This window comes from Melopsittacus undulatus, chromosome Z (genome assembly GCF_012275295.1).
Source record: "Melopsittacus undulatus isolate bMelUnd1 chromosome Z, bMelUnd1.mat.Z, whole genome shotgun sequence".
Taxonomy (NCBI): Eukaryota; Metazoa; Chordata; class Aves; order Psittaciformes; family Psittaculidae; genus Melopsittacus; species Melopsittacus undulatus.
The window spans coordinates 29766585-29781211 of NC_047557.1; the positions used below are offsets into that span (position 1 = coordinate 29766585).

At 38.6% G+C, this 14627-nt stretch overlaps 1 protein-coding gene across 1 annotated transcript; it reads left to right on the forward strand.

Moving 5' to 3' along the window:
- Nucleotides 1-339: 339 nt before the first annotated feature.
- On the forward strand, nucleotides 340-14386 carry LOC101874314 (monocarboxylate transporter 13-like). Its single transcript, XM_013130567.2, has 6 exons — nucleotides 340-541; nucleotides 4043-4186; nucleotides 5327-6133; nucleotides 7894-8092; nucleotides 13323-13456; nucleotides 14288-14386. The coding sequence occupies exons 1-5, from the start codon at nucleotides 340-342 to the stop codon at nucleotides 13351-13353; spliced, it is 1383 nt and encodes a 460-aa protein (XP_012986021.2). The 3' UTR covers nucleotides 13354-13456; nucleotides 14288-14386.
- The last annotated feature ends 241 nt before the right edge of the window (nucleotides 14387-14627 follow it).

Genomic DNA, 14627 nt, shown 5'->3' on the forward strand with positions numbered 1-14627 from the left:
CTCTCTCCTATTTCCATGTCTATGCACTTCTTTCTTTCTTCTCTCCTTACCTGAATATTTTTCCTTTCTTCATCTTTTTTAATTTTTTGTTTTACTTCCTTATCTATCTGCTTTCCATCTCCCAGGTCATGTTTCCCACATAATATTTTCAGTCAAATCACAGAAGTGCATACTGCATTTTCACTTGGTAATAACTTGTGCAAGCCATTCCTGGAATCTTGTAATTAATTTCTTTAACACTTGTTCTTCTAATAATTTGCAGATTTAAAAATCTTCACTCTCCACCATCACTACCACCCCAGCAAAATATCCTGAGAGAAGATCTGAGAATTAGTAAAGATGGAGGCCAAAACCAGCAATCCACCAGATGGTGGCTATGGATGGGTTGTGGTAGCGTCAGCCTTCATGGTGATGGGCCTCACTGTTGCTGTCCTCAAGACTTTTGGTCTGTTGTTTGTTGAAATCCAGCAGCACTTTGACGAACATGCAAGTACCACTTCCTGGATCACATCAGTAACTATTACTGTCTTCCATTTAGGAGGTAGGTAGAAATGCTCTTCTAGCACTTTAATGTCAAGAAATTTTGAAGAGCTTCCTTAAGAAAACCCACAAAATGAAAATATGTAAGGACAATACTTCCTCCTTCTGCCTCCATAGAGAATTGGCATTTGCTTCCTCTCATAAAAGTATATCCATGCCTCAGACATTAAATAGCTTAAAGAGGACTCTGTATATACACAGGAACCTGATTGCCTTAAAGAACTTCATGTACATAGACTCATGATTCAGTTTTCTACAGGCTTTGCATCAAACTCACTGGAGATAATCCTCAGAAATGCAAAGCTTGTTGAATCAAGCTCTTAAACCAGTTTGTGCAAGTTCACTGATCTCACAGCAACTGTCACTTTCTCAAAGTGTCTTAAGACATAAGGACTGTGACCCTGCCTACCAGATAAGCCATTTGCTACCAAAATGGTGACTCTCAGTCCTGCTTTCCCACTCTTCTCCTTTTTGTCTTCACCAAGGTCCCACTTCCTTTCAGAACCGCCAGTTCTGGCTCTCCTCTCCCCCTGCTTACAAAGATTCTGAGTCACTGGTCTAACAGTAAACTTGTCGAGCTAAAAAAATATAAAATCAGTTTGTTCATGGCATAAAGAAGACAAGACCGTGCAAGCACAGAGTAAGGGAAGTGAGCGTGAACTATCCCCATCAAAGGCAATGAGCTATGGGAGCAGTATGAATCTCCTCACCAAATGAAGTAGGGAAACATATCAAACATACTGCATTTGATTCTTACTTTAGTTGTTTACAGAGTTGTTTGTGCCCTTGCAAACTGGAGGATCCTTCACCATATGGTGAGGATTCCAAACATGTGCAGGCATGAGCTGTACAGAATTTGTGAAGTCTGCTCTACGTGCTTTCATGTAGGTACATACTTGTAATATGTAAGTATCCTTACATAATAAATGCTGTAATAATTTTGTTTGTGAAGACGCTTCATTGCATATACACTTTATAATTACATGCATCCTACTCATTTCATACCTATCAGTATTGTTGCTTGTAATTGCAGTACTTTCAAAGACCATGGGAAACTCATCTTTCTTTGAAAAAGGTATTCAGAAGAGCAAGAGAGTTATTTAAAAGTCAAAGTAATAAACTAAATTAACTCATGATCTGAAAAGATTGTCACTTCCATAAACTGGTATCCTTGATTTACAGTATAAGAGCTTGATCCATTCTGACAAAAATAATTAATTACAAATAATGAAAAACCTAATCTTTCACCTACTTTGCAGATTTGTTAATTTTTATAGAGAAATTAATAAATGGGAATCTATTAATTTGGTTTAAAAATTAGACTTACCACAGACCTACTGTTACATTATTTTGTCATATGAACTTAACAAAAAAAAAAAAAGCCAACAGAGAAGGATAAAAGAACTCAAAGTCCTGTTTTGTTTTAATGTATGTTTACATTATATAGGAATGTATCAAGGATAAGGCATATGAAATAATAATAACAACAACAACCAACTATAAACCAGAAAAATGTTTGCCTAGCCAGGTGTAAGGTAATTTTCCTTATCTTCTGCTGCCTTTGCTTCATTATAGGGATCAGAAGACTTTCTGCTGAAGATCATCTGAATCTCTAGTTCTTTGAGAATCTTTCCTGGCCTGGCTTAGTCTTTCTTAATATGTTCCTCTGGGAAACCTTCAGAGTCATTTGGCTCAGAGTGAAGGATGACCAGTGAATTACTAGTTTTTCCAATTTGGATCCTTTCAGTAGTAGTTCTGTGTCTTGTGTGGAAGGAGAGTACGTGCTTCTACTTTTGGGGTTTGCACCTGCAACAGGCTGATCAATTTACCACAGGCCTTCTCTTGGTACTGATGTACATCTCCCATCACCTTTGTCTTTGCCCTGTGGTTATCATCCCTTTCCATTTTTTGTAAGTTTTCTGTGTATTGCCCTTACTCCATTCAGACTGTGCACCCTGCCTATCTTCTCAATTTCCAGTTCATTGGCTAGCTTATTTATTCCTCCTGCTATCCCATGTTCAATTTCTGACTATTTTCTCCTCATTCGGTATTTTAAAAATTGCTTTTTGGTAGTATTTCTGCTCCAACTACAGATCTTTCTCTTGTCTTTTGGGTCTTCCATTGATCTCTCTTGCTATCCTGAGTCTACTTTTCTTTTGTTCATTATAGATGTATGTTTCTCCAACTGTATATGCTTTATCCTGGCTCATTCCTTCCACTGAATCTTATAGACCATGACTGAATTCTACTATGCTTTTTATATCTTTACCAAATCACTGTATTTTAGCTGTAAGTGCTGATGAGACACTTTTGGGGTTTGCATAACTTCTGCCAGCTACCTGTTATCAGACAGTGTACGTCCTGAAGATTTTGCAGATGTTAATTATCTCTTGTTTCACTACCAGGTTTATTTCGTTTGTCCTAGCTACCAAATTCTCTTCATTCTTATCTTACTTAACACAGGTGACTGTACAACAACTTGCTCCTACAAATGGCTACAAAAACTCTCTTTCTGACAGCCTTTTCTTCATTGTCTTCGCACTTACTTAAGTTTATAAGCTTGGTCCTCTTTATCTGAATTTTATTTTACCCCCGAGCTCATATTTCCATAATATTAACAAACAGCAGGGAGCTGACTGCACCGCGAAACCCTGCCGAGAACTGGTGCTGTGGGTGTCTCTTGGGAGCCCTCTAGTGGCCATGGAAAACATCCCATACTTGGGGTTTGAAACGCTGCAGAACCGAGAGCCTTTCCGTGATAGCCTTGGTTTTAAACCTGTTTCACTGGTGGAAAATAGCCAGGCAGTACAACTGATCCTTAATTAGGCAAAAATATCCTTAACGTTTCAGGTGCTTCCAGACAGTGCCTAGACACCAGTGCTTTGGAATTGCTGTATCAGATCAGATCTGTACCTGGTGCAACTTCGCCCTCATGTGTTGAGGCGTGCCTGCAGTCTGCTCAGAGAAACCACCACTGAAATAAAAATTTAAGAAACTAAATAAGTAAAGTAAAAACAAACCTCAATTTTTGTCCCTTATAAAACATTTGAAATTCTGTGAACAGATGATTTTTCAAAGCTCTAAAAGATCAATTTTCTCCAGAAAATTTCATGCCAGTCATATCAATGATACTCTATCAATAATGATTTTGTTTTATAAATTAACTTGAAGATTCTTATGACGGGGTATCGCTTTCTGCTAAAACACTACACAAACTGCTGTCATGTTGTTAGTTGTGTCCTTACACAAAATTCAGCAGAACTGTTCTGCAACAAAGGCATTGAAATGTTCTTTCCCTTTAAAAACACCCACATACTTTGAATGTATTTTAAAATCTCTGCCACAGGAACAGTCATTCCCCTATCAGCAAGGATCCAATTTTAAAGTCTTGATTGACCACCACCGTCCCCTGTCTCCTTCAGAAGCTTTATTGGATTATTCAGTCTTATCAGCCTAATGTTCCTAACGTATTTATCTTTCTCCTATTTTGCTGCTGATTCAGCCCCTGTTGCCAGCTCACTCTGTGCACGATACACCCATCGGGCAGTTGTGATCACTGGAGGATTCCTGGCTTTTTCAGGAATGACACTGGGATTTCTTGGACTCAACATGGTCTGGATGTATGCAACAACTGGCTTCCTACAGGGTATGACTTTATGGCTTTACGAATTTCCTTCACCAGCAGCTCAGAGACCTCATTTGAGGGTACTAATGGTAGGAGTTTTAAAATCTGATTTCTGTTTTGCTTCTATGAGTGACTAGAACCAATATCCCCCCCTTAAAGGTAATTTCCCTCATGTCCCACTCTGGAATGAAGAATTTGCACTATAAACCTGCAATGACAAAAAAGGTGAATAATCAAATGCTAGTAATTTTCACCTGCATATTATATGCAACCAGAAAATTGAAAGTGTTTTATTTTTCACTTAGAGCCAAGAGTTCTGTGAAGTTTTAAAGAACATAAAGAGTGGTGAAGTACATGGAAACCTAAAGATTCCAAATTTTGTACTTTCTATCAAATAATCTATGTTTTGTACACACCCCCAAGCTTTCAGTTGATTCCAATCCTTTCTTTCCTATATGTAAAAACAGGCCAAAAAATTGTCTCCAACATCCAGCAGATTTTCCTGGAACAGGAAGCAAAGCTGGCAGGCAATAAAATAAACCATTTCCAGTTCCAGGCTGGATGCCTGAGAAAATGTCTGGAATTTGAGCCCTTTGGCAGTCCTGGGCTGCCAAATAGTTTCTAGGGAGCCATTAAAATCACTGTAAGAGTGGGTTTGAAGCATGCTCAAAGCAGTCGGGCAAGAAAATTAAGAGCAAATAGAGGTAACACAGCAACTTCCTTCACACCCTCCCTCACTTTCTGCCCAGAACACAGCTCATCTTAACCCAGTGATCTGAACTAGTACCAGCCTTAATTAGGATAGCACAGACACTCTGAGATCCATCTAGTTTCAATGACATAGCCATGTGACTTCTCACCCAGAGGGAAACCTGTCAAATCAACTTTGTGTGGGTTTTTTTTCATAATAAGAATACAGAAGTGTACACTTCATACTCCTGCTTTTTGTTTGGATGTACAACATAATCCTATAGAACACACACCACAAGTAGACTCTTACAAATAGTACAACTGAACTCATGCTCTTGGTAAAAGTACAGTTGCTTTTCTTTTACCAGTTTTCAACTTTGCAAATGTAGGAGCATTGCTCAATTTAATTTCCACTTTCACAAAATACTTCAACAGTGTCTGACTGCTGCTATTTGTATTTGTGTTTTTCAGGACTTGGGATTTCCTTTTCATGGATACCAGCCATTAGCATTGTGAGCCATTATTTCTCCAAGAAAAGAGCTTTGGCCAGTGCTATTGCCAGTGCTGGAGAATGTGTCTTTGCGTTCATGTTTGGGCCACTTTTCCAGTGGTTGATAAGTCAATATGGATGGAAAGGTGCCCTCTTGATCATAGGTGGCATCCAACTCAATATCTGTGTCTGTGGAGTACTGATGCGACCCCTGGCAAGCAGCTGCCTCCTTGAGGCTAGACATCATGAAACTGAGAGATCACCTGGCAATGGTGAATCTAGGATAGACAAAGAAGATAAGTCTCCCACCACACACAAAACCTTCAACTGGATGCTTCTTAGACAACCAGAGTTTGTACTTTATGCCGTTTTTGGTATATTAGCTGCTATGAGTTTTTTTGTTCCTCCCTTATTTTTAGTTCCACTTAGTTACAGCCTGGGAATAGACGATTCATGGACTGCATCACTGTTATCCATTTTAGCTATGGTGGACTTTGCAGGCAGGCTGCTCTGTGGCTGGTATGCCAATCTCCACGTTACCAAAACAGTACATTTGCTGACAGTGACAATTACACTGATCAGCACTTCCCTGATGCTGTTGCCACTGGCTAACAGTTACCTGTCCTTGGCAATATTCACTGGCTTGTATGGATTCTTCTTTGGTACAACAGTCGCCATTCATATTACAGTGCTAGCAGATGTTGTAGGCATGCCAGATTTTGACAGTGCTCTAGGGCTTTTCATGCTCATTCGAAGCACTGGAGGTTTTGTGGGACCTCCTCTTGCTGGTAAGTTGATACTCTGCCAAATACAGTTTACAAGAAGAAAGGGGGATAGTGACCCAAACTGAAAAAATCTGTATCTGGACCCAAATTTCCCCCATTTTTTACCTCAGGAGTATGTGGACCAAGAAGTCTATAAAAACATTCAGCATAACTCCTCTCCAAAGTGTCCTTCTCCCCTCTTATCTGTGATTTTAGAGATACCTGTTCAACATGAAAGAAGGGAAGAATGGGAGAGTTCACGTGGTGGTGTTCCTGCTCTCTGAATTCCACAGAATCCCATTTAGTGGGCTTCCATTGTCTTGCTATGAAAGTGCAACCTTGGGACAAGCAGCAGATCCACACTTTCAGAGAAGAAACTGAGATTTGAAATTAATTATGTTGCATAAATGCTGGTATTGTTGGGAGGGTTTCTACAGAAGGTCAAGTGGAACAGCTTGAAACATGAGGGTATGTGTGCCTCAAGGAAAATATTACAAAGATGCCTTCTGTTTTCAGGCAGCACTTGAGCTAACTAATAAAATAAATGGGGGAGGCAGCACATAAAAACAGTGGGAAGAGAAAGCAGACAATGAGACAGCACATGGATTTATGGGCTGGCAATGAGACAAAATCATCTTGGAAAACTGCAAGACAAACAAGCTGCAAGCTGCAGAGACTTTACAAAATGATGTGGCAGGAAAATTACCAGTGTGACTTGTAAAATGTGGATCTGAGTTCTAATCCAAAGACCACTGCTCATGCACTACAGTGACTTTTGTGGTAATGACACCACTAATAGGTTGAAAATGGGTTAGACTGAATGCTGGAACATTTTAAGTCACTTTTGAAAATAAAACCAGGAAGATTTATAGAGAATTTGAGTCAGAACAATACCAGAAGTATGCTGGGAATATCTGAAAAAAATACAAAAGTAACAAGACATTTATGTAATGCCTGGTCACTAGTTTGTGACCTCTTTGTGTATCTATAGTAAGCTAAAAAGTGTGGAAGAGGAGGGAATTCTAAATGCTCCTTGAGCTCTCCTCCCCTTTGTTAAAAGTAAAATCAAAAAGATTTGGATCCAGAGCTCCTTTGCCTAACAGGACTGATGTTAGGTTGGAATGGGGACTAGGGAATACACTTAATGTGGACAAACTTCCCAGTGGAAGACCAAGCAAGAGGCCCTCATAAGCCCACAAATGAACCTGCCAATATAACCACAGAGCAGTCAATTCTACTACATATACTGCTGCAGTACTGCATTTGGTATTTTGGTTGGCTTAAAACTACCTAAAACCCAGACTCTTTTTATTAACATCTGTGACTCTTCGTAAAATGATGAACAGGAAAGCCGATAATACTTCAGGCAACCTCTCCAGCTGTGTCTCCAGCAGATGCTTCTCCATTCCTTCTTTAACCTCTCTCATGCTGTACTGTTATGGTTTCCAAATTACAGCAACTAGTGGCAGCTACACCAGAAAACATGGGGCTACTCAGATACAAAGCTGCATGATTAGTTTTTTTCTGCCTTTATTGTCTGCCAGGTTGGAAAATGCTTCAAACTGTATAGTGTTTTATTTCTGTAGCAGTTCACATACACAAAGTAAATGAGATGTGAGTTGTGTTCAGATTTTAAAATGCTATAATGGGGTGATGTTCCATGCACTCCTGATGTAGAAAGCTGATGTAGTCAGCATACTATCATTGTGAGAGGATGTGTTCACACTGCTGAGGTAATTCATAGCTTTCTATCAATCATATTGCTCTTATTTGTTTCTTTCCAGGTCTGATCGTGGACATGACTGGAGATTACAGAGCAGGCTTCTATATGGCAGGAGCAACTCTTATCCTATCAGCTGTGGTTTTAGTTACTTTAGATCAGCTTCAACAGAGAAAAGAAAAAGGAACCCAGACCAATACTACACAAGAAAACTCAACATTACCCTATTCTACCCTCATTCTCCTGAAACTTCAAACCAAAAGGTATCAATAACATGATGTAGTGACTGTACTGGATATCTTATAGCATTTCAGGAGATATGGAAGTATTTTCTCCAAACTCAATATAAATAGGATTTATAAAATTATGTAAGTTTTGCATCAGAATGTTTGAGGAAGAAAATCATCTAGCTTACAAGGAAACCACACCAGTAACCATTATTATATTATTTTGATGTTGGAGTTGCATTTTGACTACAAGTCTTCAACACAGTCCTCCAGGGCTGCAATAAGCAAACTAGGGAAACTGTGGTCTAAATGAACACATGACACATATGTGCAGCAGGTAGAAACCCCAAACACAGACTGCAGCCATAACTATCAAATAGGAAGAGGCGTCATCATCACAGATGTTCAATGTAGGGAAATAGTGTTCAGTACTTTCAGTAAACAAGTTGGATGTGAAAGCAAGAGTATACGAAAATAAGTTTGAGCTGAAGGCACGTACTCTACAGAGCAGAGCTGGAATCTGAAAAATAAGTAAACCTGACAAGCAGGGAAAGTTACATGAACAATAGAAGTATCAGAACTAAAAAACAACACACAGAGACATAAAATGGAGAAGGATTGATGAAAAACAGAGGAAGACATGAGGCCACAGTGGACTTCAAACCAAGTAAGAATCCCAGATGCAACCGTATATTAATAACAGTAAATGTCTTCCTGTGCTATTGTAAGATAGAGAAGATAATGGTGCTTGTCAGGCTTCAACTTGAAGAGGTACGTAAGTTGCAAATAATTAAGCAGAACAAGAATGAGAAGGGTTAAGAAAACAGCCTAAAGAAAAAGTGTGAGAAATTAAGTTTGTCTGGTTTAGAATACAAAGGTTTTATAGAGCATGAGAACAGCCTTCAAATCCGTAATAGATTGAGATAAAGAAGACACAGTTAATTCCTTTCCTTGTTAAGGTAATTAGTAATTGATAGAATTTGCAGCAAAGCTAAGTTGTGTAATTGGGTAAAAAAACTTCACTGTAGCCTGTTAAGCATAGAAACAGACTATAGGGAGAATATGAAAACAGAGGTATTAGAAAATAGATAAGATATGGGAGAGAATCTAAATATATTCAGTTGTGCTTCAGAACAGTGGGATGGCCTACATGACTTCCTGAGATGCTCTTTAGTCCCACATTTTGCTATCCTGAAGCTATTTGAGCAAATACTCGATTTATGAGATTCAAAAAAGTACATATCCAAAGCACACCACAGTGTTTTGGTTCATTTTATTTTATCAGGGGGAAGAGAAAATGTAGAAGAAGAGAGAAAGAGCTGGGTCATATTGTAAAAAAAAAAAAAAACAAACCCAAAAAACACAAAAAAGGGAAAAAACACAGCACTTGAAAGCTTTGCAACTGTTACAAATACCATAGCTGCCTTAGTTATGAACTTCAGAAATTTTTAGCATTGAAACACTTAACATGTGAAGTCAAATTTAAGATAACTCACTTATATAAAATATTTCTTTGTTGTTCATAAGACTACCAATTATCTCAAAAATTTAATTTAACTTTCAGGAAAATCGCTGAACCACTAATAAATCAACTAACTGTGAGGGTTTGATCACGGAACACACACTGGAAGGGACACAACTGGTGGGCAAAGTCTTGTACCAAGGCCCTGAAATTTCTGACTAAATGTTTTTCAGTCATGTCAATTGAAAAACTTAGATTCTTCTAGAAAGTATTATTCTTCAGTCTTCTGCAGTGTTCTAAAATTTAAAATAACTCTTCATTTTCTAAAATGAAAGGAAATGGGAATTGTTGGAGGGTGGAGAAATGGAGAGATGTTTGGAGAGCTTCCACCTCTGAGTTTCTGTTAAAATTCTTTACACGAATTATTTACAAGCCCTGCCATCAGTCTCTGTAATTTGCTGTGCTCAGACATCTGATACAGTCCATAAAGCAGGCTGGTGGTATCCTGGGCTGTGTGAACAGGGGCACATACAGCAGATTAAGGGAGGTGATATTCTTCTCTGCTCCACAGCTGTGCCTCCATTTTGGGACCATGTGCAACTGATGGCTAAGTATCTGTTTAATAGCACAGAAGTACCACCTAGTGTTAGTATTAATTTGTGAGGTCCCCACCAGTCTGAACAGGCTCCTGTGACGCTGTGAAAGGAGACATAAAAAGTAATTATTTTATTCCTTTTTGCTAAATGGAACTGATGATGCTGACACCCTTGTCAGCTGATGTCTATGTATCTGCTTAATATCATAGAAAAAGTCTTAGTGTTCACATTAATTTTGGGACTGCTTTTACTTCAGCTGTAGCAGCAATATTCCAGGTTGAGTTTCACTGGACTATTACTGTAGGAATTATTTGCAAAGGGCTGTTTTTTTTCCAAGCTGCTAATGATGTAGTCAGTGTTGCCTATATTAACTTTCTTCAAAGAAAGACCTTCTGAGATGGCCTTAGAGACCTAAATCAGCAGCTTACCTGCAAGGAGTTTCTGACCCTAAGCCAGTTAGCCACTCACTGGGCTAAACAGGACTGTGAGGCTTCAGAAAGAGCCATCATTCTCTTGAATCTAGGTATGGCCTCCTATAATTATATGCAAGGAAAGTAGCTCTGCCTCACCTTGATAGTGTCCAACTGCATCCAAAAGGTTCTCACCCATCTTTCATCTCATGGTAACAGTCCCATAAATCTGAACAATCCACTGGCCTCAGAACCTCCAGTCAACCATGGACAAAGTAGCAGCAGAAAAACACTGCCAGAAAACTACCCAATCCTTTTAATTTTGAAAACAAGGTGCAGGAACACAGATGCCATTGCATTCATTGCATCCTCTTGGCATAGCTACTAGAGGATTAAGACTATCATTCCTTCTTTATGGTACTTTGTTCAGAGATGGAGCAAAGGGAGATGGGACTGACACTAAGGACCACAGTTTCACTCAGGAATCATTTGAGGGGGAACTTAGTTTCATGAACCAGGCTTTCAGAGTGGTAATGTATTAATGGTGTCTGTACAAAGCAGTCCACAGGAAAACACATTGCTTCCTGGAGGTGCCTCAGTTGAGGTACCAGCTATTTGAAGAACAGCTTCTTCTCAAAAAGCTCCAAATCAGGCCTCTAGTAGAACTGGTCAGCCCTGGAAACCACCTAATACCTACTTTAAAGTAAATCACCAAACCATGGAAAAATGAGGATCTACAGCACCAACTGAAAGCATATAGTATCATTATTTGCTCTTACAGTACTCTGTTACTGTTAACATAGATTTAGCACTGAAATACTTGAGCCTTTCCATTGAAATTTTCATAAACCTTAAAATTAAAGCACTGACAGAGCTAGCAGCACTGCCTTGGAGAAATAAGGTTTTGTAAAAAAAACTGTGATCAGGACCAGTACATGGTATATTATCTTCTCCATCCAATTCTTCAATAGCATCATTGTGTATCTACATACCAGATGGCACTGCATATCCATGACAAAGTTGTTCTTTTTTTTTTCCTTCCTTGTTATACTATTAACAAAAGATTCATTCAGAACACAAAATACCCAGTCAAATATAAAATATTGACATTTTGCTCCATCCCTGCCAGTGCTGGAGGCAAGGAAGGGGCAGGCAATGATTCTGATATCACATGGAGTTTCTGTAGGTCTGAAGTTTGATTCTGACAAGAACAAATGGTACCCATCATCCTCTCCCAGAAGTGAAGTTTTTCTTCAGGAAAACAAATGATTTATGATAAATACTGTTTGATTTTCAGAGTGCTACAGAAGGTACGGTTGCTTGGGAACTTAACAGACTTGATGGCATACACTTACAGTTTTACAGACATGGGTATCTACAGAAACTTTCTCTGTATCTCTTTCACTTTTGAAAATCTATAGAGTTCTTCTGGGATATCAGAGCAACAGTGAAATGTGGTCAAATGAGCAGATTTATGCTCCTTACTAACGTTTATCATTCTTCCTCCTGTTATTCTTCCCTCTGCAAAAAACTTTAATGGGTCTAGCAAAAACAGTTAGATCCTTCTGGTGTTAATCACACAGTGACTGAGGTTGAAAGGGCTCTCTGCAGGCCATGCCATCCAAAGCCCTTGCTCCAGCATGATCAATTGAATCCCATTGCTCAGCACCGTGTCCAGACAGCTTCTGAGTATCTCAGAGGCAGGAGACCTCCAGCTTCTCTGGGCAACCTCTGCAGGGCTGTCACCTGCATGGCAAAAAAGTGTCTCCAGATGTTCATGGGCACCTCGTTTTTCAGTCTGCACCCACAGCCTCTGGTCCTGTCACTGTCACGCTGGGCACCACCATGAAAAAGTATCCCAAACCAGATCAGATTTTTACCATAATTAGGCAAAGCTTAGAAGCAGAAAAATGGTCTGGCTCTTCCTAGCCCTATACAAGCTAAGAACATTGATGTTAAGATTTCTCATTTGATTTCCTAGGGAAATGGTTGTTGATCTCTCACACTCTTTGTTCTTTCCTGTAAATTTTTGAATCTGTCAGCCATTTAAGCCACATTTGGAGCCAGGATCGGAGCTTCAAAAATAAATGAAAACTTCAAAGTTTTGAGTCCTTCAAACTTAAAAAACCCTAGAAAGTGGCAGGAAATCTAATGGTTAATTGGGAAAAATTACAAGCATAACATGGCTCTCCTTTTTTGATTTTTAATTTGGCAATAACTAACACAGTATCCCAGACTCAGAATTAATCACAGACTGCCATTTTTTGGCTGATATTGTAAATGGAGTTACTGCAGCATGAGCACAGGCAAATTACAAAAGTGAAGTACAGGCTTCGTTACTTCTGCAGCCCATGGGACAGACTCTCTTTTTGTTGCAGCAGCTGCTTACCAGTACAGAATTAAACTGTACTTGCCTTAATCTAAACACTTCTATCATGGAATAACAGCATCCATCTACAAGTTCTGCTCCAACTATATTGGTTTCCACAGTGTTAAACGGTGCAGAAAGTGTGCATAAACAGAGCTATAGTTAAGCACATGTGAAATCACCAGCCCTCTGCCACAAAATAATCATCCCTAAATCAAAACAGATTTGAATTTAGAAGTAGTCAACCCACTCTGGCAGCTTGTACTGCTTAGAGAGGTAAAACAGTGTTGAGCTATTTCTTGGAGGATATGTAATAAATGAAGAAATAACAAACTTTTTGAGCTGCTTATCAGGAGAGAAGAATGCAGACTGAAGAAAAAAAAAATAAAAGTTGTCTCCTTGCCTCTTTCATGCTAATTAATGCATTCAGAAGCTGTACTGAGAGGAATTTAAACTCGTGATAGTCATAAGAGAACAGATCAAAGAAGAAAAAACAGAGGAAGTCAAGGAGAAAAAAGCTGCTCATGCCTTTCAGTTAACAGAGAGAATACACATCTGAAAGAGGTGAGATTTGTGTTTTTTATTCTATGCAAAATTTTCTGTGTTGCTTCAAAACTGTGCTTCAGAAGAGATATAACTGTCTCTAAGCGAACTCTAAAAACGTTGTTTCCTTTATATTTTATATACTTTAACAAACATTTTGTGCTTTACTTGTGTAAGGTAGGCAGATAAGCAGGATACTGTCAAGTAGGATCTGTTCTGCTCTTTAAATGACAGAAAAATTATTTTCGTAATTCTTCACTGTTTAATCATCAGATTTTTAATTGTTTAGACATTTAGCTGGATGATTATTACATTAAAACTGGAAATTAAGATTATAATAAAAATTCCCCACATCTAACTATAGACTGTCATCAGACATAAATTAGTATAGCCATCTGAAAAACAGCAGATCTCTGAGTGTTTATACTAGTTGAAAATGTGGCCCTTGAATGTTTACAGGCAATAATAGAAATAAAGAAACAACTACTTGAAAGGACAATTTTAGTTTAATTTCTTCTGAATAGTTTTTCTTGTCCAGGTAATTTGTCTTTCTTTCTATATTCCTGAAAGATTTTATTTCAGAAGTCAGCCATCACTTAGTACCTAAAGAAGCCATGACAAATTCTTCTCTGTTGCCTTCAGGTGCAAATGCCTTGATGTCAGTGTAGCTATTCAAACATAGGCTACAGTTGCGGTTTTGAGTTTGAAATCGAGACAGTTGCATATGTGTATGGATCTACTTGATTCTGAAGATACCCAATTGTCCTGCCTCCCTAGAATGCTCCAATTAAAACAAAAAAGTTGATAATATGCTTTATCATTGCACTGAGGCACTGTATTTCCATCTTGCAGGCTTGAACAGGACCAAGCTCACAATATGCCTAGAAGAAACCACCATATAGATGGCAACTTTTTCAGGGGGACAGGACGTGGCTATCTTGCAGCAGAAGAGTAAGCATAAAGCAAAAGCTATGTTAGCGTGTAAGCTGGTGAAAAACATTTACATTGAAAGAAATGTACTACATAGTATCAGAAAATGTCACTGTTGAATATATATGGAGTACATTTTAGTTATCCTGTAATTTTTGTCATTGCAGAATCATTAAGAGCCCTCAAAGGTTAAGAAAAATCAGACTTCAAGAATCTAGAGTTTGATCATATGATGATAAGTCATTATCCTCTACAATAAAAT

Bases quoted from the DNA above. Each gene is read 5' to 3' on its own strand.
- LOC101874314 (XM_013130567.2), top strand. From the start codon at position 340: ATGGAGGCCAAAACCAGCAATCCACCAGATGGTGGCTATGGATGGGTT. The intron at 542-4,042 runs GTAGGTAGAAAT...CTGCTGATTCAG, and splicing joins TACTGTCTTCCATTTAGGAG to CCCCTGTTGCCAGCTCACTC. The intron at 4,187-5,326 runs GTATGACTTTAT...TGTGTTTTTCAG, and splicing joins AACAACTGGCTTCCTACAGG to GACTTGGGATTTCCTTTTCA.